General features: G+C 36.0%; 1 protein-coding gene across 3 annotated transcripts in view; it reads right to left on the reverse strand.

Annotated features, from left to right (window-relative positions):
• kat6b (K(lysine) acetyltransferase 6B) overlaps positions 1-24,628 on the reverse strand; it is a 186,998-nt gene that overhangs the window by 12,962 nt on the left and 149,408 nt on the right. For all 3 annotated transcript variants that reach the window (XM_051922955.1, XM_051922954.1, XM_051922956.1), the window contains exons 11-13: positions 23,635-23,796; positions 18,054-18,147; positions 5,033-5,264 (exon numbers count right to left, since the gene is read on the reverse strand). In XM_051922955.1, coding sequence (XP_051778915.1) covers positions 5,033-5,264; positions 18,054-18,147; positions 23,635-23,796 — 488 coding nt within the window. The remainder of the gene's footprint in view (positions 1-5,032; positions 5,265-18,053; positions 18,148-23,634; positions 23,797-24,628) is intronic.

Raw genomic sequence — 24,628 nt, forward strand, 5'->3', positions numbered from 1 at the left:
GCCTATGTGCCAATGAGATCGGAAGTAAAAAGCTTCTTCACCAAGTTAGTAGAGGAAGATATTTTTTGTACTGTAGATGAGCTCAACTCAATTATGGTACAGTGCTGGTAATTTATCTTTTACAAATATTTTTCATGCTGTACAATAACCTGAGTCGGATGCAAGAGTCATAGCCTGTTTAAGTCCCCAATTTTAAGGGAGAGTGTTCAAACAGGATGCGGACCTTGCCAAACATACAGCTCATATTGCTATACTTCATTCTGAATTTGAATTTCACATTCACGAAAGGTGCCAAAAGATACATTTAGCAATTTGTTATCTTCCACTTGCTATTAATATGGACAATATTGCTGAAGTCTCACAGCTGGAATAAATAAAACTCCAATTGGTAAACCAGGAAAGAATTGAGGGTGTAGAGATGACTGAAGAATTAGGGTCAAGTAACCGATAACACAATCCACTTCACAGTGGTTTTGGCAGCACACAAATGCAAAAACTTCAGTAGAGCAATTTGTATGCAGATACAGCAAAGTCTAAAAGGGATAAACTGGGGGTAAGCTTTTCAGTGTAGAAACAGTCAAGGATCAGTGTAACAGATTTAAAAATGTTTTACATATACATTGTAATACAGGTCAAGTTCACCCAAAAATTTGTAAGCATAAAGAAGTTAAAGAAAACTCTGAAGCAGGTAAAATAAAAAAGAAGTTGCAATAATAAAAACAGCTATATATATATATATATATATATATATATATATATATATATACGGTATGTGTAAGGTGTATACGAGGGCATGAGGACAATAGTTAAATGGATATTCAAGAAGCTAACTGGCAGCTAAAGACAAATATTGCAGAAAAGATGAAAAATTACTCATATCTTTTAGTAATTTAGTACAAATGGAATAGCTGAGGAGGAAAAGATAATCATAAAAATTAAGGGCAAATTAAAGTTTACAGACAGTGGAATGTCATATGCTCAAAATGCACTTTTTTTTTTTTAAATCCTCAGATATGAAGAAGTTCATAATCTCCTAGCAAAAGAAAGGACTACCAAGAACAGTTATAGACTTGGAAATTGTACAGAGTAAAGTGCTATTTATAATAAACAGACTGAAATCAAACTAATCAATGACACTAAAACACATTTATCCAAAGTGCAAAAGAAGGTTAGTGAGTGCATGTGAAAATCACAGTGCATGGGGGGGAAAAGTTCAGCTTCCTGTCTGACAAAGACCTGAAGCATACAGCGAAAAAAGACCATGCAGATGAAATCTCTTTGGGACAAGCCTCATACTGTCCCTTAACTGGCTCAGATTTAAGCCCTAATTTAACCCCAAAGAACATCTGTGGAGAGACCTGAAGATGGCATCTTACAGATGCTTCCCATCCAATCTAACAGAGATTGGGAAGATCTGCTAGGAAGAAATGGGATAAACTACCCAAATCCGGGTGTGCAAAGCTTGTAGAGACTTCCCAAGAAAATGTATAGCTGCAATTGCTGCCAAAGGGGTTTCTAAGAAGTACTGAATTAAGGGTCTGAATACTTCTGTGAATGAGGGATTTTAGCTTTTGATTTTTAATAAATTTACAAACTACTCTGAAAACATAATTCACATTGTCATCATGGGTTATGGAGTGAAGACCGATGGGCAAAATTGGCAAATTTATTCATTTCAATCTACAATACAATAAAGTGTATATATATTCTTCTTCTTTCGGCTCCTCCCATTAGGGGTCGCCACAGCAGATCATCTTCTTCCATATCTTTCTGTCCTCTACATCTCGCTCTGTTACACCCACCACCTGCATGTCCTCTCACACCACATCCATAAACCTCTTAGGCCTTCCTATTTTCCTCGTCCTTGGCAGCTCTATCCTTAACATCCTTCTCCTAATATACTCAGCATCTCTCCTCTGCACATGTCCAAACCAAGTGGAATTGACAACCTAACAGGCCCAAGCGGGGGAGGAAACAACATTGGTATATTACTTATTTGATCTGAATAATATGTAATACTGCCAGTTTTAATGATCTGTAATGTGTGTGCTGTAATACATTTTGAGGTCAATAAAGTTAAAGTGTTATCTCTCTCTATTATAATAAAAAAAATATCCTGCGATGAGACTTTTTACCCTGGGACGAGATGTGACTTTTTCAGAGAGATTATTTCAGGTCCCGCAAAATTAGACTAATGTGCCAATTATTACTCTGAAAATTATTACTCTGTGAAATAAATGAAAAGCGAAAAGAGATCAAATATATGGACATAGGTGATATGACAGAAGTATGTAGACATTGTAAGGCTTTAAAGTTTAAGTCAGAGACTTGTAGATCGCCTAATTCGTGTTGCCATCAGGGAAAAGTAGTGTTTCTTCCCAATGAAGAGGCGTATCTGCGAGAAATTAAAGATTTGTTATTTGGTGAAAGTGAAATCCACAAACACTACAGGCAAAATATCTGAATCTACAATAATCTGTTCGTGTTCGCATCATTCAGTGCTCAAAATGTAGATTTACATGATTCAGGACCATATGCAAAGAGAATCTGTGGTCCCGCAACAATTAAAGCAACAAGTTTAATTTCAAAGAAACCACAATTCGGTCAGGTTTATATTTATGATCACGGAGAAGCGATGCAACATAGAATCAAAAGAGTTAAACAATCGGACGTATTAGAAATTCTGCAGCCAATAAAGAATACATATCCATACGTCCAAAAGTATCGCCCTCTACACAAAATTTATTTGCAAAATACAAAGAAGTTTTCTTGTATTTCTATATGAATTCGAAAGATCACGCTTGCATATATAATAAACCAACATGTGACGAATTGAAAGTTATAATAGTTTCGAAAGATGGAGATATCAAAGAGTCTGAAAACTAGTCAAGGTTATGATAAAAGTGATTTTGGCAGAAAAAAAAATAGTTGTCTATGAAAATCTTAATGAGAATGAAATACCACCAAATACTAGCTTCTTTTCAAATTTGTGCTAAATATATACCAACAGTATAAAACTTAACTTTTTCTGAGATCAGGTCTAGATCCCCAACTGTGAGAGCCATCTTTAAGCATTAGTCGCTCCTGGCAAAGCTTGGCCTTCAACTTAGATTATGACATCTTTTCATTGTGATGTTGCAGGTTTTTGGCATTATCTTGGATGGCACACTGTGATATAGCAGGTCCACATCTCCGAACGAATGGCCAGTTTTTAATAAATAATCTGTTTGGCCTTGTCAGTCTCAGTGGGTGCACTCGCACAACTGCAGGGAGTTGATGGGATAACTGGGCAAGACGCACCTGTGCGTGAAGGTGCGATCGTTCTCAATTGCTTTATCAGCTTCCTGCGGTGTGTGATTGAGACGATGAGTCCACGGAGCCATATAAGTACAGACCGGCACAGTAGATGGGGAGAAAAAAAAAAAACAAAAACAATGAGAGAAGAGGGTAGGAGGCCATAAAACCCGGTGTGGGAGTGAGTGAGCGAGCAAGAGTGCAGGCTCGCTGGTGAGAAAAGGCAGACAGCTGGGAGGAGAGCCCTGGAAGAGTGTTTGGCCAACCATGAAGAACACCACTCTGGGCGGATGGATTGGGTTACTCCTGCTGAGCATATCAGAGGAGCATGAGTGACCAGGATTATGGACGACTCTCGGCATAAGACAGCGGAGTTCAAAGAGGCTTAGGAGGGAGAACCCCAGCATGAGCGCCCTGGTTGTTGGGGACCGAAGTCTCAGTCCGGTGAGGGAGTCTGTACGTAGTCTGGGATGGAAGGCAACTGGACTCGTTGAAGTTCAGCTGCGTCTGCTGATAGGGTGACATCCCTGCCGCAAGGCCCGTATGGGATAAGCAAATTACAAGGAAGGAGGCATCGGGTTTTTAAAAAGGAACAGTTTCCAGCCCATTGATTTTAACCTTCTTTTAAAGGATTTGTTTATGGATTCTCTTTCACGTGTTTATGGTTTATTTACTTATGAAACTTTGAGCACTGCACACACTTTTTTTTGGTGAATTAAAGCACTGTACACTTTTACACCTTTCCCTTGCTTCTTGTGGCGTCCTCATTTGTCCAACTCATCCCAGTCATTACTATTGATGGCTCCCCAAACTGGAAGAGGGAGCATGGAGATGGAGATGGAGCTGGACCCGCACCGCCACACACACACCTGTTCTTAATGGCTATTCTCATGCATGGGCGTATGATTTTGCGGTCTTGTAAAATTAACATCTGAAACTGGGAAGTAAAAAAAAAAAGTTTACTTATGAGTTATAAAATAAAAAAAAGGGCATACACATTTATACAGCTTCTGGTGTGTGAGTGTGTGTGTTCGGGTGTGAGTGTGCATGTCTGCTCACCCTGCAGTGGGATGCAGGCCTGTCCAGGGATTGTTCCTGTCTTATGGTAATGCTGGCGAGGATAGGCTCCAGCTTCGCTGCAACCCTGCTCCAGAGAAGTGGGTTTAGAAAATGGATGGATACATGGATGGGTATAGCTCTTTTAGACTCTAAAGCTGTCTTTAAATTTGGATTACTACTTTATTATGTCACTTAAATTAGGGGGTAATACAAATACCATTAGGGTAAACATCACATTAATGATATGGTAATACTGTATGGTGATGCTTAGTTACTCAAAATACTCAATATCTGAAGTAATACTCAAGTAAAAAATATATTAAACATTAAATGTGGTAGGTTATTTAACTGTACAATTCTGATTAATCAGGGTTTTGAGGCATCTCTCTTAACATAAGTCACAATAACAAGGTTCTGTAATAATGACAAGAGACAAGCATTTCTGGCAGTTTTCACGGATTAAAATTACCTCAGTCAATATTTCATTTCATACGTTAGTTATTTAGCTCATTTAGTTTTCCAGTCAATGCCTGGGATTGGTATCTTAATGACAGAACATCTTTCGGTTAGAGAGCACTAATCTAGCAAGTCATACATTTATTATAATCGACAACTTAAATTATGTACTTCACCAAAAAAACAGGAGGTAAAATCTTAACTCTCTGGCTGTTACACTCACCTGCCATGCTGCCTGTCAATCATTCGAAGCTGCTGAAGTGTTGCAGCTATGTCGTGTGGACACATTCCAGTTGCTCTGCTAATACCCTTGATGCTCATATGTTTATCTCTGTGATAATACAGGTATTCTAATATGACACTTTTCCAATATGCCAAATATGACAGGCGGCCAAGATCAGACAGTGGCTTTTCAGGAGACCCCGGCTGACCTTCACGTCGAGAAAGAAGATAACCTACAAATACAAAAATTTGTAGCCATTACCTTATTTAGACAAACAAGCAGAAATGTGATTCTAACCAAAAAAGTATGCTTTATATTCAGAAAAGAAAAAAAATATCAGAATAAAAAAAAAAAGGATTTTATTTTATCTCAACCATAGTTGAGAAAATTGTGCGTTTAACTGTCAGATATACAAGTAACAATTTTGCTAATAAGAGTCCAAACTTAAAAGTAATAGGTTTTGGTGTGATATAAATAGTACCTATAAGTATTAATATACGTACAAACCATGGTTTCTTATAGAAAACCATTCATAGGACAAACCACTATGAGGCATTTAACAAGACAATTAGTATCATCAATCCGTTTAATAAACTGACTTTGCTTCCTTCCTGTCCTGTCCCTAATGCTGCTGCTGCTCTCTAAAAGACAAACACATCATAAGGGACACTCCAGTATACCACATCAATTTAAAATCAACAGTTTAACAAAAAAGTCTTTGTCATGCAGGTGGAAACCAAAAGTATCCAAAAAAGAACAATACCAAAGTGCAAATCCAAGAGAGACAGTTACAAAGAGCCCATGAACAGGCAGTTAAAATGCTACTGCACTAATTAGTCTGTCATCAGTTTCCCCTTGTAAAATAACATTACAGGAAAAATTAAACAATCAGTCAATACAGTTTATTAAAGAGGAAGAGGTAAAAGGCCAAATAATGCAATACTGATTAAATAAATAATGGCTACTTAAAAGGAAATGATAAAAACAAAAGCAAATTAGAAAAGGTGACGTATCAGCTTGAATGTTTACATCCAAAAATTGTTCCAGACAGAGAAAGTTGAACGAGAATTTAATGAAAGTTGATTATTAAGATATTGAGGAGTCTGACAGTTTAAACAGGGTAAGCAGGACAGATGAACATTCAGAGCTTTGTATACAAACAGTCTATAAGAAGACTACGATCGGATATACATGAGAGAGTAGATACAACACACAACTAGTAGAGCTGTCACCTGAGCCTATAACCAGGATTTGAATATTATTTCATTATTTCTAATCAAATATTATATATATTATTGTTTAAACATACTTGAATGTAGGTTAAAAACTCCAACTCTAAAGCATATTGACAACACAGCCACGCACTGGCTAGCTACTCCAGCTGAGTGACATGCTGTATTTCCTCATGGTAATATATAGAGTAGCCACATTTGCAAACAGAAAAGGCAGATTTTTTTATATCACTGAAAATAATTCCTTCCTCTTCACTGATGACAACATTAACAATACAAATAAGCTTTTGAGGAAACTCAGGCCCCTTCTTCCGACAAGACGTAGTTACAATTAAAATCTCTGAAATTCTCATACAAACCTCTATGAAAATACAGAAAACTAGCTGTGCTACCCATCTAAGATGGGTTGAAATCCAAGTAATCAATGTAGACCTCATATTTTTATGGGGTTTGTCTACTTCGCGGAAATTGTCATTAGCATTACAGCTATAAATTTCGACTGGTTATCCAAGTAGGTGAAAGAAAGTCACTACCATATAGCAGTTGTCAACCTATAATGGAGAACTGAGTAGGCCAGTAAAATTAATTTTCTTTTATTCAGTCCCATATTTGGTATTTTAATAACATTTTTGACCAACCCCCCCCCCCCCCGATTTTAACTTTTTTTTTTAACCCTACCAACCAGATGGACACACAAAAATACAACCAGACACTTGTCCTTTCAAGGTGGATAAGCAGATTTCTGTCATTGGGGCAGTTACTCTGTTAGATTTATACAGCATTGGCATTTGCAGTGCACCATCTATTGCAATGTATTTTGTAATGCATGTAGTAATAAAAACCATTAGGCTTTTCATTCCAACAGATGGCGCATCACAATCATTAATGCAGCTTTTACAAATTCCATACCAAAAGGCATATAATAGAGACAAAGCAACTGGATAGATACAGAATCACTTGTCCTTTTATTAAGGTGGATTAGTTCTTAAAATCATGATATACTATATAATCTTTTCTCTATAGGTTAAGCATGAACAACTTATTTTCTGGACATGGTTTAATAGTGCTCAAATGAAATGAAAGCAGTTGGTATTCAGTATTCATACTAAACAAACTGAACCACACTTTCATTGTGCAAAAAAACAATTTAGCTCACTTAGGACTCAAGAAAAGTAAATTGCATTCAGTGACTGATTAATTGAGGTTGTTACATTACTTAGAATTTTTAAAAAAATGTTCACAGATTTAAGGAAATTACAGTATTAAAAACAACTATGTAATGTTACTACCAGAAATTAATTCCACATAAGCAGATAGAAATTGGACAGTAATAGTTTAACATTTTTTCCTTCACTTGAACAATTCTTTATCTTAATGCTCATAACTCAAAGGGTTTAATAGTCACAATAATAGAATAGAATAAGTGTAATTGCAAAAAAAAAAAAAAAACCCACACAGTATGCTAGCACAAAGGAAAAAGAGGAAATAGGCATAAAATAAATCTTAATGTAGCAAAGTACATTTAAAAGCCCACAGTGTCATTTTTCTTTTTTGTGATGCATAGTTAAGTATGTTCCTTAAAAACTAAAAAAAAAAAAAAAAAAACTGGCTTGTTTAAAAGGGCACTTAAGGTCTTCCAATAGAAGTTACTGGCTTTACAACACCTTATTTATGAGCAATGCAAATGTCAAAACTAGGACAACTAAAACAGTTTAAGAGGAATACACAATGAATTCTCCACTAGCATGAAAAAATGTTAATACAGTAATAAGTTAGTACATTATACCATAATATTAGACATTGAATTAAAGAGAAATGTACTTTAAGAATATTTGCCAGATCTCTAGCTTCTGTAAGCTAGAGACAATCAAATTCTACCTCAAACTGTTTGCCAAGCATTAATCACCGTCTTTCCTAAACAAAATAGGGACTTATTACAATGTGCATCATACAGACCAATTTCACTTCTGAATAATGATGTTAAGATACTCTCCAATGTCCTAGCTAGAAGGATGGAGAAAGTGCTGCCTTCAGTAATATCACAAGATCAAATTGGATTTATTAAAGGTCAACACTTAGCTTCCAATCTTCAACACCTGTTTAATGCAATATATTCAGCAGCAAAGTCAAACACCCCAGAGATGATATTATCGTTGGATGCACAAAAAGCATTTGATATGATTGAATGGAACTACCTTTTCACTACATTAGAGAAATTTGGGTTTGGCCCGAACATCTGTGCATGGATCAAACTACTGTATACTAGTCTAGAAGCTAAACTAAACTAGAATGTGGCACCAGACAAGGATGCCCCTTGTCACCACTGCTATTTGCAATCACCATTGAACCACTGGCAGTTCACTGTTGAAATGCTTATCAGATAAAGGGGATCATCAGAGAAGGACTTGAACAGAAAATTTCTCTATATGCAGATGATATGGTACTGTATATATCAGACCCACAAAATACTGTGCCTGCAGTCTTAACAGCACTTACAGAATTTCAAAAGATTTCTGCTCTCAGAATTAATTTGAATACAAGTGTGCTTTTTCTAGTGAATTCACAAGCATACAATATTAGATTGGACACCTTCCCTTTCATTATTGCAGATCGGTCTAAATACCATGGGGTAAATATCACAAGTAAACAAAGCTCTTTATCGACAAAATTTTGCTGTCTGTATGGAAAAAATCAAGCAAGACTTGCATAGATGGGCAACCCTTCATCTCACTCTAGCTGGAAGAATTAACGTTGTTAAGATGAATATCCTTCCTAAGCTTCTCTTTTTATTTCAAAACATTCCAATATACATCAATAAATAATTTAAGGAATTAGATGTTTTATTTGAAATTGGAAAAAAATCAAATTCTCACTTAGAGGATTTGTGCAGAACTTTTTCAAAACCTGGCAGGATCTAATCAATAATATTTTAGAATAAGCTCTTAAAGCACTGAGGAAGCAGATTCTCTTCCAATTTCTTTTTCTTCTCCATTTATCTTTATCCGCCTATTAAACTCATCAATTTATTTATTTTTAGTAGCTTTAAGTTTTACTCCGTTGGCCATGCTCTCTCTCTCAAGGGAGGGGGTTGATTTGTTTTCAATCCTATTTTTGTAAAAATTGATCTATTTGTATGGAATGATTACAAAAAAATCAATAAAATTAAAAAAATAATAAATATTTGCCAGATTCCACAACAATTACATTATGATTAATTGTTTAGTACTAACATGTGAATGAAAGTTACTACCTACTGCACTACTAGAAAATGCCTGACAAAATGCTAAAGATAATACAATGGTGAAGGAAAAATCTCATCCAGGGAGAACTGATGTAATTGAAGTAGATGCTCTAACAAAAAAAGAGAACCGTATCATCATCACAAGGCTGTCACCGATAGCTTGTTATCAAGATACCTTTACTTGGAGCCCCAAATATACTGCAAATTCACTGGAAAGTTTAAAGAAAATGGGGGAACAAAATACAGCACACAAGCACATGCTCATTTCTGTTACCCCTACACTATGAGAGACAAATAAGCTTATTTTAAGTGGTAATCTTGACATTTATAAAGTTAAATCTGTGGATTACTAATAAAAGTGCACACCGGATCTGCCAAATCACTGAAGACATTTTATTTTAAGCCTTCGGAGTACTAACAAAACCATACACTAGGTCTGTCAAAAATCATTTAAGAATTGCAACTGGAATGTAATTTCTCAATTAATACAGAATACATAATTTATTTACAGGAAAAGCCTGTTGAGCTCCTGTACCACTATAATTTGACATTATGGTAGCTTCAATTAGATATCAATGTAATGATTTGTAATGTAATGTTAAACTGTTACAATGTTTTAGAGTGTTTAGATCAAAAGCAATATAAACTAAACAATGACTTATTTTAACTTATTACAAACAGAAATGAAAGGACTTTACATGCTGCACAGTTACATGCCCATGCAATCAACCAAATCCTTTAAGCACTACACAGAAAAATCAGGCAAAAAGAAATAATAATTGTGATCTATGCACAATATCCACTTCCTCTATGTTCTGTCCGTGGGGAACCTGAGCTGCATAAGAGTTTAAACTAACCAAGGCATGCTGGCTTGTATTGCATACAGGGGCATCATTTATAAAATTTAGTGACAGAGGACATGCAGGTGATGGGTGTAACAGAACAAGATGCAGAGGACAGAAAGATATGGAAGAAGATGATCCGCTGTGGCAACCCCTAATGGGAGCAGCCGAAAGAAGAAGTGACAAAAAATAAATAAATAAAAATACAGAAATATAAAATCAGGCATGTGCACAGTTCTATGTAATTTACCTTTAAATAAACCACGATCACCTTGTAAATGTGTGTACGTGAACACACCTCTAATGCCATCCTGAAACATCCATATATAGAGTATGTGTATCAACCTCATACATATGCAATCGCAAGGCTGCAGAACTTCATTGGCTGGTAAAACAGCCTCTCACGCAGCACATCGGGATACATCCAAGACCATGTGTGGCATTAGAGCACCCATACTCTGCATTGTTGGGGTTAGGGAAAGGATTATGGTGCCAGTGTTTCAGCAGAATGTCCCTATTACCTGGCACATGTAATGATGTGATTGATGTCACAATGGACAGAACAGCCCATATGAAAAACTGAGGGTTCAGCCAGTTACCAAAAAACCACCAGCCATACACTCACTATCACATCTGTCAAAGCTACTTTGTCTCAAAATAAATGAATTATGGGTTCACTCAGGCCACAAGTTCACTTTATTACACTTACACCACTCTGTACAGTGCTGTTTCTCAACTTTACAGGCCATTACAGGCCAGTGAGGCACAGTAACAGCAGATGTTGTGCAACAAAAATCAGGCACTAACATCTTATTGTTTGATTTAAATTTTGTGACGTGAATGGTTTGTAAACATTAGCGAAACAAGGGAAAAATGCTATTAGTTGGCTAAATTAATGTCTAAGAAAACTCTGCACACATATCTGATATGGCCCCACCAGGCTTTTTATGCCAAAAATGTCACCAACTTTATGTAAGTGTAATGCATTTATTTTCTTGAATTTACCTTCAGTTACGGCTAGAAGGGTTTTTTGTTTTCTTTTAAATTATTGAATGGCAAGCTGAAAGGGTCACAGCAGACTACTTCCCTGAGCTTGTCAGAGAATCTTTGTGCCCAATTACACTGGATCTGAATTCAAATGCATTCGTAATTTTGAAATTTTATTTTCACATTGCTAATTTTCAAACCAAGATTGTCTCATTAACATACACAGAACCTTCATCTACATAAGTGACACAACCTACTGGTGATTGCTGGGACTGGCTAAGCTGGAGGCTAAACAATTGTGCATTCGATGTCTTGAGCTATTTGAGAACATTTTTGCCCCATCAGTCTAATTTTGCTTACTTTATCTCTTATTTGTAACCTCAACGGAGACTGAATAGCAACTGAAAACAAACAGAAAAATACAAAATAATCAACAGCAAGTTGTAAGTCACTCCACAGTTGCTCAGTATCCCCACTACCGATTATAAAGCAAACATTTAACAACTTCTTATTACAACATACCAGATACAAAATAAAACAAAAAGGTCTTGGGGTAACTGGGAAGATAGTGTTTGAAACTCATCATAGCTTATCTGAAAGCAAACAAAATTACACAAAAATCATCAGCCTGCTGCAAGCTGCTCCACAGGATCCCTACATCTGCACTGCACAGTAGGTTATGAGCTAAAGAGAAAGGCAGAGTCAGAGAGCAATCAGCTCCAAAAACCAAAAGAATAAAAAGACATGCAGAGTACCTGAAATTTAGTTCCCTAAACAGAGTAAATACTAACCAGCTAAAATCAACTAAAAAATTGGCCACCTCCCACCTTTGCAATTATTTACTATATGGAATGCAGCAGATATGATGTTTATTATTTAAAGTTCCACCATCTATAAATAAAATCACATTTTAATAAATATTAATGCTTCGTGTTAAACAGTGAAAATGTACGGACCACCTACATGTTTTCAGATGCACATTCATTTTAGTCTCTTTATCACTTTATTAAATCATTAACTTCACTTTAACAAAGGAACGCACGGCAGCATATTAGGCCATCTTCAAAACAGCATACAGTATCTACAGTATGTGTATTATCAGTGTAAAGCAATGCACAGACATCAGTATTTGGATTTGTACATCTGAGACTTTTTTTTAATAAACACTGATAGTAACTGAAATCAAATAACTCAAAAAATGTTATCACGTAACAAATGGAATTACACATGAGCTAGGTTGGGCTGCAGTAGTTCCAAAATTAATCAAAATGTGAATAAATATTTGTTCTTTGTTTTTCAAAGAAATATTCTTGCTACTAGGCTTGCCAATCAAGTCCTCTTTAACCCCTGTATGTATACCCACTTGCAGTCTTCTATGGGTTAATGTGTCGCCAGTGAACGGCTGCTCGTGACAGAGTGTGAGTGTTGACAAATACAGGTGGGTCAGAACAGAAAGTGCATGAAGCTAAAGGCAATATACTGTGGGATGCTAATGAAATTTCATAAATTTACAGCGACTCCATAATAGACTGTAGTTGCAATGCTAGGAGAACATACAGAGGCGAGGACTTTGCTCAACCAGTAAATTATGATGCCTCTTTAGAATGTGTATGGTGTAACAAGAGTGCTACAAAACTTTCAAAGTTGCCATTCCCTGGACCTTCAAAATGCAAGACAGATGTATCAGATACAGACTGTTCCCTGCTGAATGCCCAAGGTGTACATGTGGTCTAGTGCCAGTTGCACATAATTAAAAGCCTGAAGTTGAGATGTGCTGGTCAACAAAACCTCTGCCCTGCCAGAAAATCACGAGTGAAAAACAGGGTCTACATTTTGATAAAGAATTTACCTGTCACTTCACGAAGGAAAAATCCTTTTTGAAAATAAAACAGATCTTTGGCACACCTGTAGAGAGATTCACAGGGTCTGCACACATGAGCAGAGTGGTTCAATCAAAACGTGTGGTTTACAGTACTTTTTATAAAGAAGCGATATAAATCTCATTCAGTTACTGAGCTCTCAGCATCACTACTGAACAACTGGTAAAGTTTATTGGTAGCTTGACCAAAGGGCATCCATCCATCCATTTTCCAACCCGCTGAATCCGAACACAGGGTCACGGGGGTCTGCTGGAGCCAATCCCAGCCAACACAGGGCACAAGGCAGGAACCAATCCCGGGCAGGGTGCCAACCCACCGCAGGACACACACAAACACACCAAGCACACACTAGGGCCAATTTAGAATCGCCAATCCACCTAACCTGCATGTCTTTGGACTGTGGGAGGAAACCGGAGCGCCCGGAGGAAACCCACGCAGACACGGGGAGAACATGCAAACTCCACGCAGGGAGGACCCGGGAAGCGAACCCAGGTCCCCAGATCTCCCAACTGCGAGGCAGCAGCGCTACCCACTGTGCCACCGTGCCACCCCAAAGGGCGTAGAGTCTGTAAATTGGTTTAAAGGAAAACCTGCTAACGTGTTTTTTTGCATTTGTTTCTTAGTTTTACATTCACAGCTGAAAATATCTAATATGGTAAAAATAATGTGTTACCAAAATAATTGTAAAATATATTTTCCCTCCCTCCTTTCAATCTGTCTCTCTAAAAACTGATAACACAAAGAAGCCCCAGTTGATTTATTCATTGAAACTGGCAAGTCTATAAAACGTGTGACATGCCAAGGTTCAGAAAATTTGCTACAACTCTTAACCTCAAACACAGCATTCCATATACTGCTTGAGTAAATGCTATGGTGGGCATGCAGAAAAGGTAATTGTGTAATGGAGAAAGAAGCCTCCCCATCCTTGATATTTATTAGGCTACTTTAGCCATTTGTCGTTTGCCTTATGCTAGTTAAATTTGTATCGATAATTTACATATAAAAGTACAGTTTGTTCACCACAACTAATCATCTTGCCTGAAGAAGGGGCCTGAGTTGCCTCGAAAGCTTGCATATTGTAATCTTTTTAGTTAGCCAATAAAAGGTGTCATTTTGCTTGGCTTTTCTCCACAACTAATCAAAAAATATAGGCATCTTACGAAAAATCTTCTACATCAGGTAAATGCAGGCGGCATGGTGGCGCAGTGCGTAGCGCTGCTACCTCGCAGTTAGGAGATCTGGGTTCGCTTCCCGGGTCCTCCCTGCGTGGAGTTTGCATGTTCTCCTCTGGGTGCTCCGGTTTCCTCCCAAAGTCCAAAGAAATGCAGGTTAGGTGCATTGGCAATCCTAAATTGGCCCTAGTGTGTGTGTGTGTGTGTGTGTGTGCACGCGCCCTGCGGTGGGCTGGCGACCTGCCCGGGGTTTGTTTCTTTCCTTGCACCCTGTGTTGGCTGGGATTGGCTCCAGCAGACCCCCGTGACCCTGTAGTTAGGATATAGCGGGTTGGATAATGGATGGATCAGTTAAATGCTCTAAGTAGTACATTTTGACAGATCTGGTTAAGATAAGGATACAAAATAAAAGCACAGAACTTGAAAATTTAAATCAATTTACACTATATTGCCCTTAAATTAAGCCAATTTCAGGTAAGTTTTTGCTTTATGTATCAGATTAAGCATGCAAGGAAAAAAATCTGTTTACAATTCAAAATTGATTCACAAATTCAATTTTTTTTAATATAAATTTCTGGTTCTCGGTTTTTTTCACTTAAGATGAAATTGCTGCTTGAGCTCACAAACAGAGTTCTGAAAAAGACAGCATATTGTAAGTTTGCACTAGATTGTCATGCCAACATGACTGTAAATTCTGCCAGCATAAACATTCATCATTCTAGGATGCAATTATTTTACTGTAAAGGACTATGTCATAATGAGATGGTTGTATGTTTATGCATGTATGTACACACATATACTCGCACAATGATTCAATTAATGGATATTGGCAGTTAAACAAAACAAATGTAAATATGCATGCAGTTATAGGTTTTAATCTTTTTTTAATCATTGCACTAGGGCTTTATTACAGTTTAAATATACATTTACTATATTTATACATATTTTCTTTGTTTTTCCAGTGTACCAGCAAAATATTCCTAATTTTTGAGGTATAATTATAAACATGAATTATCACTTGAATTATGCAGTACTTGTTTCTTACCAAAACTTACTGTATGACACACACACAATCACATCACAAGAAAAGCCACAAATTTCTCAAATGTTCATAAGAGGTTTGTGAACAACATACAAGGCTAACATGCTTTACAAGTTTACAAGTAAAATAGACAAACTTTGCTTCTAACCTAACAAGCCTATTTACTAAGCAGCAACCTGAAATTCTTCTTTCTTTCCAAACTCAGACAAGCAGTGTTTGTTTAAATGCAACTACAAAATAAAAAGTACTGGATTCTTTAAAGCCACTTTCTTGCTGTATAACTAATTGCACAGGACAAGTTCCTCCAATTACTTTTTCTCAGTTTTTTTTTTTTTTTTTACTCCGCTCTTACTTAAAGTATAGGCTAATATTCCAATCTCATCTCTCTCTAATAAAATCTGCCCTCCTGCTTTCTGTTCACAGGAACTTGGCAGCAAAGAAAAAAAAGTGTGGTAGCTCAGCTATTGTAATTGCCTGCACAAAAATGAACTACAATTTACTGTAAAGCTTTGAAAAGCAAATGCTGAGAAAAAAAAAAAAAAAAAAAAGTTTTTTGCAATTATCCACTTTGCATTTCATCGATCGGAGTCTTCTGTAGTGAAAAAAATCAGTCAATTGATTGGAGCATCACTAGCAATTTTACAATAAATTAATACAAGGGGGAAAAAAGACATCAGAATGAGGTGTATTTATTTCAGCAATTAAACAGCATTAAGTCTAGGTCAAGTGGTGGTCTCATCCTGTGGTTGAAGCCTCAAGAAACACCTCCAAAATAACACACACGGCTACAGAAAAATAAGAGGCTACCCTATGAACTGAATATTCCTCATTAAGGACCTGTACCCTTAACAAAGCAAACGCTCACACTCTGAACCAGTAATAGATTATTTACAATTGAGTCAGCACTATGCATCTCTAAAATAAACATCAAGAGCCCGCATGCATCTGAAGAGGCTTTTTTTTTTTTTTATAACCTGAAAACAAATACAGGTTGATGTTACTCATTTACTCCAGTGTAATCTAATGGTGTGACCACAAGTGCCTCATTTTTAAATTTAATCTTATAAAAGATATTTTCTATTGCATACATATCTGTACTCTGTACACAATGATGATCGTAAACATTAATAATAATAATAATCCATTACATACATTCAAACAAAACATACACAAATCAAGATCAAAATTTATTCAAAACATTCCTATGGACTTCCATCCTTGTATCAGTTACTCTAATAGTATTGCCACCTTGTTCACTGTTCTTGCCTAATTGAAAGAACTCCAACAACCACATCCAAAAAAAAAAAAAAAAAGAAAGATCAGTGCAGTTGTTGTATATGGAAGCAGAGTTAATGTGGGTGAAATAAATAAACATCTGTGTTTCTAATACTGCTTTTTAAAAAATAGTCGGAAAAATCTTAAAACTATGTACTGTATATACTTGCGTTTAAGTTCTCCCGCGGATAAGTCAGGGCTTGATTTTACTGTATAACTTCCAGTATTTTATAATGTCAGTCATAAGTTGAATGCAGAATACTCACACTATTGGTCCAAGAGATTACGATATGCTAACGCCCACCTGAGAGAGTAACCACAGAGCACACAGCCTTTTTTCCCCTATGTATTGTGCCTATGTGATCACACGGTAATACCTGAACTATTCCTAAGCGACGTTTATACTGTTTAGTGTTTTTTGTATCTGACACCCTCTTACACCTTTATCGTAAGAGCATCTCTTATCTATGATGGAACGTTCCATCAGAAGAAAACATAAAGCTGGTTTTAAATTAAAAGTTGTTGAAGTGGCGAAAGAAATTGGTAACTGCGCTGCTGCAACAAAATTCAATGTGTCTGATAGACTGATGCGAGATTGGAGGAAGCAAGAAAATGTAAAAATCTAAGTGTGGTATTTTTGAATGGGCGTGTAAGTCTGGGTCTGATTTTATGATCGATTTTTCGAGTTTCAAGACCCGACTTAAACGCGAGTATATATCATATTTAAAAACTCCAATGCCAGAATTTATTCCAGTTACTCAACTTATGTAAAATTATTAACACAACATTTGCATTGCATACTCCAGGTCAGGCACAATCTCCCTGCTATCTTTTCCTGGATAAGGATATTAGAGTAAAAAAAAAAAAAAAGGCTGAAAAGAGTTCTACTAAAAAGGATACACAGAGTGATTTCTCCCAGTGTACTCCATACATCCTTTATGGAGGTTCTAGAGTATTTAAAGAAATGCACTAACAGCTGATGCATATTAGAATCACGTACAAAAACAAACACCCCAATATCAACAACATATTTTATGTTCCACTATAGGATGGTAAAATTTTTTACATGAGCTTTCAACCTCTAAGAGTACTTATCAATCCTAGCTGTAATAACTATCAAAAAAGCTCCATGTGTGTATGAGCTTGGAGCCAAAATAAATAAAGGATCTAAAAAATAAGAACAGAATCTAGACATGCAACACTGTAAATCTATTAAAAACCACACAGACATACAATTTCGGCGGATCATAAGCATAAACCCTAAAAGTGAGGCATTTTACTAAAAAGCATTATGCTTATGGGGTATTTTTTAGGGTTTACTATAGAGACTGAACAGAACAAGGCACTTACTAAAATCGATGAGAAACCTTCCAAATCCTTGCCTTTGGTACTGAGGCATAATCATTATGCAGGAGACATTGTACTTCTGCTGGCAAAGCTTTTCCTGAGGGAAGGAGAAAGAAACCAGGTATGTCAAACTACTGCTGAGACAGACAATATGTAACACCTGACTCTGCCCTTCAATTACAAACGGGGTTGGGGGGGGTTCGGGGTGGTGGGTGAATTGAGAATACTACTACAGGAAAGATCTACACCACATATTTGTGATTATATAGTTTCCCCATGTGTTATATAAAAAAAAAAAAAAAAAAATCTCTACAAGCAGATGTAATGGTTTTCTTTTAAATACTCACCTAAAGTGCAAGTAATCAGTTTCAGCATACAGTAAAGTCTAATCACATTAAAAAGTGAAAAGAAATGAATAGAAGAACAAACCACTGACAAAAATGTGTGATCCTTTTGTATCTCTAAATAAGACAGCAGAAAAGCAAAACTTTGACATTTAACCAAGCATCTCAAGAAATAATTTAATAGGTCTCTATGTCAAAATGAAAGCCTTCCACAAAAGCTCCAAGACAAAATACTGAAGAGCAGAACCAAATCTGCATCATAAGAAAGATTAACTGCCGTTAAGGTGATGTGCATAAATGTCATTTGATTTACTTGAGCATTCTGAAGAGTTCTTGTTATGTCTGTTTCAATTAATGCCATTTTCATATTAAAACCTTTGGAATTTAAATGGAATTTAACATTCAGTAAATAGCCCAGCAACTGTTGATGCTGCCCAATTCAAAAGCACCCCTCCAGTCTTAGTGACTCTTAGGTGATGCTAGAGGAAAAGTTGATGTTAATATAGTCAAGTTTACAAAAAAAGCCAGTATTAAGAATTGAATTCACTAAAACCCTATTACAACTTAATCTATTTTAGACTATTTTAGCATTGCTGATAAGTATTTTGCAGTATAAACTGCAAAATTGTAAACAAATAAATGAAACAGATCTGCATTCACCATAAAACTCACCACTACTCTGATAAGAAGAGTCTGGGCACCTTTTAGAATTACCTGTATTGCTGCCTTAAATTGACCTAAAATGTGATCCATTCTTCATTTAAGACCTACAGATAAAGAGAATCTGATTAAATCAATAACAATAATATTGCAGTTTTTCATGCTATATTGAACACACTGATCAAGCACTGTGCGTCTTTGATAAAAGCATGTGAACCTTTGGTCTTTGTTACTAGTGGCACCTCCAACAATAGCTACACCTTTCTTTTAATCACTGATCAATTCTACACATGCACTTGGTGCTGCTTTACTCCTTCTTCCTTACAGAAATTCACTTAACTCATTGATATTTAGCGATGCCTTACATTTTACGTTAAGCCAATTTCAACTTGGTTAAGTTTAAGACAGTGAGGAAGTCATTCCAAAGCATGACATTTCTTCTTTGTCCACTGCATTGTTGATCTATTTCCCTTACTGAATGCACGACTTCTGAGTTCTAAAGCCCTACACCATTACACTTTCATCTTTATGCTTCAAGTGCATTACTTGTATTGCTGGGTTTCTTTTTGGTATAATAAAATGCCTCATTTCATCTCAGAAGGAACTTTTCCATTCATTATTCTTTGGGATGATCCAAGTAATCTGGCCTGCCTGAACAGTACATAAAAAGTGCTTCCTCTATGCCAGTGCATGAGAGATCTACATCTTCTAGTTTAAACTCTGCATTTATCTGATTTCCTGGTTTATGACTTACTCAACAGTTGTACAGTATCTGACTGTAGATTGATAAAGGTCAATATCATAAAACTAAAAAGGTTTGGAAAACCACTTCAAACAAACAAGCATAACTTGTTTTCTTAAAGCTACATCATCTACAGCACACGAACAGAGAAGGAAAATACTGTACATTTTCAATATATAAAAGGGCCCTCACATTCACACTTAAATGTGACTGAAGTATCTGGCTGTTTCCGAGGTTCACATACTATTCTCAATGACAACACTAAATATTAGGTCACTGTATCCAATTAATACATGAAAAAGACAGATTTGCGTGTTATTAAACCAGATTATGAACCCATTATCAAAACTTAAATGAAGATCATTTCATATTTTAGGCCACATTAATTAGTGCCCTAATTAATAAGGCAGCAGTAAGAATTGTTAGATCTCAGCTTATAAGAGTGGTTGATATTTTGACAATGAGGAGACAAAGCACTTGATGGTACCTTTTTGAGTGAGAAAAGTTTTGGTTGTCATCTCAATTTCAGTGAAGACCTTAATAATAATAATAAATTACATTTATATAGCACTTTTCTAATGGATGAAGTTTATTTAAGCAAGGACTTTCAAGATCCATTTTAACAACTTACTTTCTCTCTCAGGTTAGTGGGAACTGCTGTGCAGCACTTCTGACAAATTTACTAACAAATGGAAAAGGTACAGAAAGCCGATACATGCCCATAGGTAACTCTCAGAAAACAAACTGGCAGCTCTCCCTTTTAAACAGATTGGCATTAACAATTACATAAGAAGAAAGTTTAAAATGCAGTAAAACAAATCAACAATGTCACAAATTCAACAACAAATCAGTAATTAGTGTATGTAAATAATACTCTAAAACAGCATAAAAATCTGAACACACTGAAAGCGAGGCTCTTACCCAATTATTATTTTGAAAGACTTGATATGCCAGAGCTGAATACAGAAGCTAGATAACCATCCGAGAGTTTCAAGATACTGTAACATTATTACACATAGGGGAAGCTGCAAGTCCAGACCCAGCTGAAATGTACCGTAAAAAAAAAAAAATACTACAACAAGTTCCATATGCCAGCTACTGTATGTCTCAGGGAGGTAAAGAAGGCTTTAACCTAAATAAATTTCAGTCTTTTCCAAAAAATAAATTAAAAATTAGCTGACATTGGTCTGTAATATGCACATTCAGTCCTTAAAGATAAGGGCAAAGGAAAAATAATGGAAAAAAATCTTTAATCTACAATTTTGCAGATCAAACAGAATTTCTGAAGGTAGACAAATACCCTAAAAACTGCAACGAATGTTACTATGCTACTCAGCAGCCATTTATCTTCCTGTGGAAGTGTCATCTCTTTATGTAGAAAAATCCTCTGTTAGAGCCAAATGGCTTTGGGGGGTTTATTTATTTACTTTACTAGGTAAATGTTGGTTTGACCCAAACATATGTAAATTAATTAAACTATAACACTCTAGTATAGAAGTATCAATAAAAATAACAAATTGCTTTGCTTTAGAGTAAACCAGACGGGGGTGCCCTCTGTCACAAGTGTTATCAGCATGGCCATGAAACTTCTTGATATCAATATTCATAAACAGAGATATTCAGGGGACCATAGGTGGTGAACATAATTTAAAGGACCAAGCCACTGGCAGAGAGACTGACTCAGTGTTCATGCAAATGCTGCAGTAATTTACATTATTTTTAACAAGAGTATTAGGTATACTGGAGGAATGTGAAAGTATTTCCAGGTTTAAGATAGGTACCTACCACTACTACCTACCATTTGTTATGAAATGACCAGGTGGTTTAACAATAATCTGTAGTGATGATCTAGATGACACGTTAAGTCCAAGGCACTACTTTCAAAAGCATACATGCATGACAAACACCTTTTACAATTGTCCCCAACACGCAACTGTGGAATATATGAAAGAACTTTGTTGTTGGGACTTGCCGAAATTTTTATATTGATAATAAGAGTGGGTGGCAGTGTTCAAAAATAATAAAAATAATTAAAAACTGAGTTTTATCAGATATGGATTATTATATCTATTTGAACAGAGGGGCAATGTAACACTTGCTGGGGTATAACCACACACTAGATGCTCTCCACTGCCGACCTTTCAGTCTCTCCCATTTAATACTTCTCTTCATGTACTATAATTAACTAATTTAAATTATTTATTTACATAACGTCCACAATGTTGCAAAGTCAACAACAAATAAGTAATTAGTGTGTAAATAATATCCCAAAACAGTATACAAATCAGAATACACTGAAAGTGAGGCTCTTACCCAATTATTATTTTGATAAACTAATAATGATGCTCTTAAGTAGAATAATTCCTACCAATTTTGTGCCGCTTAGCCAAGCGAATAAAACAGCCAAGGCCAGGTGTGATGGCACTCCAACGATTAATGCCCACCCGCTGTGTTTGATAAATCCTAAACTCCTAATTTTTTTCAAAGAACAAAAGTATATACTAGTCCAAGATTCCCCAAATGGCACTAAATCCGAAAAACTCCTTTGACTAAGAGCCAACTTTAATGCCCTGAAGGCTGATCAGAGCAAACTTTGTTAAGTCCTTCGACTTTTTTTCAGGGGTGCCATGGATACAACATCCCTCTGCTCAGAAAGATGAAATTAACCAGAACAAGAACAACAATTTATTCTACTCCTGCTTGAGTGCTTGGGAAAGTCCCTGCCATGCATCAGACACTACAAAGATTGTTTGTGATAGTCACAAATAGTGGATGAAACGGACAACTAATCGGATACAGACAATGATATACTGTAATAGAAATCTCTTGGGGGAAAAAAAAAAAAAAACCAGGGACCCTTTAAAATTAACACAAAGAACAATTTTAAAGGGTTCAAAATTTTTTGCAGTGCTTCACAAGGAAAATATATCATATTTAGAGTAGTATTAATATTAGTACTATGTGCAATTCCACTCAAGGAACAAAAAGGACATAAATGCCTTAGAGGCTGTGAAGAGATGTGCAATCCTGGATCAAAAGGGGATATTATCTACCAATAGTTTCTCCTAATAGTTCTCACACAGTTCCAGTCTTGGGGCACACATTGACTGTGCAAGGAAGCGTTAGTGTTGAACTGGCTTGTTTCATTGTCTGAAGTGCGAGCTCAGGGAGCAGCTGGAACATCTTTTGTTTCCCCACATATCATTTATCAAGAAGAAAGAAATGTCTTGTAAATAGTAGTTATTTCACAAGGTCTTGCATTTCCTGACTTGGGATGGGAATAGGATGCTCCTTTAAGGCTCATTTTGACTGGTACCTGTGGCACATGGCTAATTATTCATGCATAATTAATGATGTGGATCTGGGCAGTGAGGGATCAGTGTTATGAGAACCATTACTGGATATATATAATACTGCAAGTTATTTATTATTTAAATAAATGTATGTGAGGTGCAAATCCAGCTGGAGTACAGATCTGGTCATAACATCATTCATGCAGAAAGCAGATACTGTAGGGTGGTGATCTTACAGTATGTGTGAGAGAAAGTTCTGCACATGGCTACTACAGCGGTGTCATGTCACACTGGCTTCACAAACTGTAATGAGGCACTGGTGGGAAAAAAAAAATATTCATCTATGTAAGCCACATTGCGCATTTTCATGAAAATATTTGGCGAAAAAAAATTGCTGCAAAAACACAACACTACTCAGGAGGTATAAAGAATACATATATACACAAGATGTGTACATATATAAAGTACATGAACATTCACATGTATACACCAACACTTACAAATATATATATGCATACACACATGTACAAAAAAAAGATGCTTACCTTGGAAAAGTATCCAACCAAATGGCAACCTTTTTCATCATTTTTCGTAAGAACATAAAACAGAAAAGGTTCAACATCATAGTACAGAGTCTTGTGATCAAGAAAAAGCTTTGCCAACAAGCAAAGATTTTGGCAAAATATTTTGCTTATGTTTCCATCAACCTACAGGGAGAGTATAAACATTTGATTAAAAAAAACCTTCAAAAATAAAGAAAGAAAAATTACAATTTTTAATTAGGCTTTTAAAAGGCAAAATATCAATTGAAATATTAAAAATTCCTTCTGAGCAACAGTCAACTGTTGGTTACAATTTCAGAAATTCTCAAAATCCTCTTGCTGAAAAGTGAACTTTCGGAAAAATACAGGCAATTTTTGAATTATTTGACTTAGTTATTTTTTAGCACCTGACATTATATATAGTGAAAATTAAATTTTGCAGAATGAATACTTATCTTAATGAACATTATTTATATTGTGGCACAAAGTATTGACTATTTCAGTATAATAATAATACATTTTATTTATATAGCGCCTTTCCCATGCTCAAGGCACTTCAGAAGATATCGGACAAATCCCAAATTGACTTTTGCATGGCTAGGGTACTAAATATAACCGAATGTGAGGCCACTATTGATATGAATGAATCACACTTTAGACAGAGAACGCCTCTGTCACAAACTTAGGTGAACCTCGATTTGCAAATGTAAACCTCACAAATTTGACACTGAATGTGCTCATTCACATGGTGTCTCTGGACCCAAGTCCCTACCTGTGAGGACGTCCCGACACCATCAATATCACCTCACTCTACTCATACTGTACCACCTAAACAACGAGTGAGATTGGTCTTAATCTTCAGGTTTTTTATGACTTTTACAACCATACAATTTTATACTGTATTGAGTTACCTTAATTAGCACCAAGAACTGTGTAAAATAAGTTTTCAAATTTGTTAATCCTTTTCTTTCACAAGAAATGCTACTGGGGCTTCATT

Source organism: Erpetoichthys calabaricus, chromosome 2, assembly GCF_900747795.2.
Source record: "Erpetoichthys calabaricus chromosome 2, fErpCal1.3, whole genome shotgun sequence".
NCBI classification, from domain to species: Eukaryota; Metazoa; Chordata; class Cladistia; order Polypteriformes; family Polypteridae; genus Erpetoichthys; species Erpetoichthys calabaricus.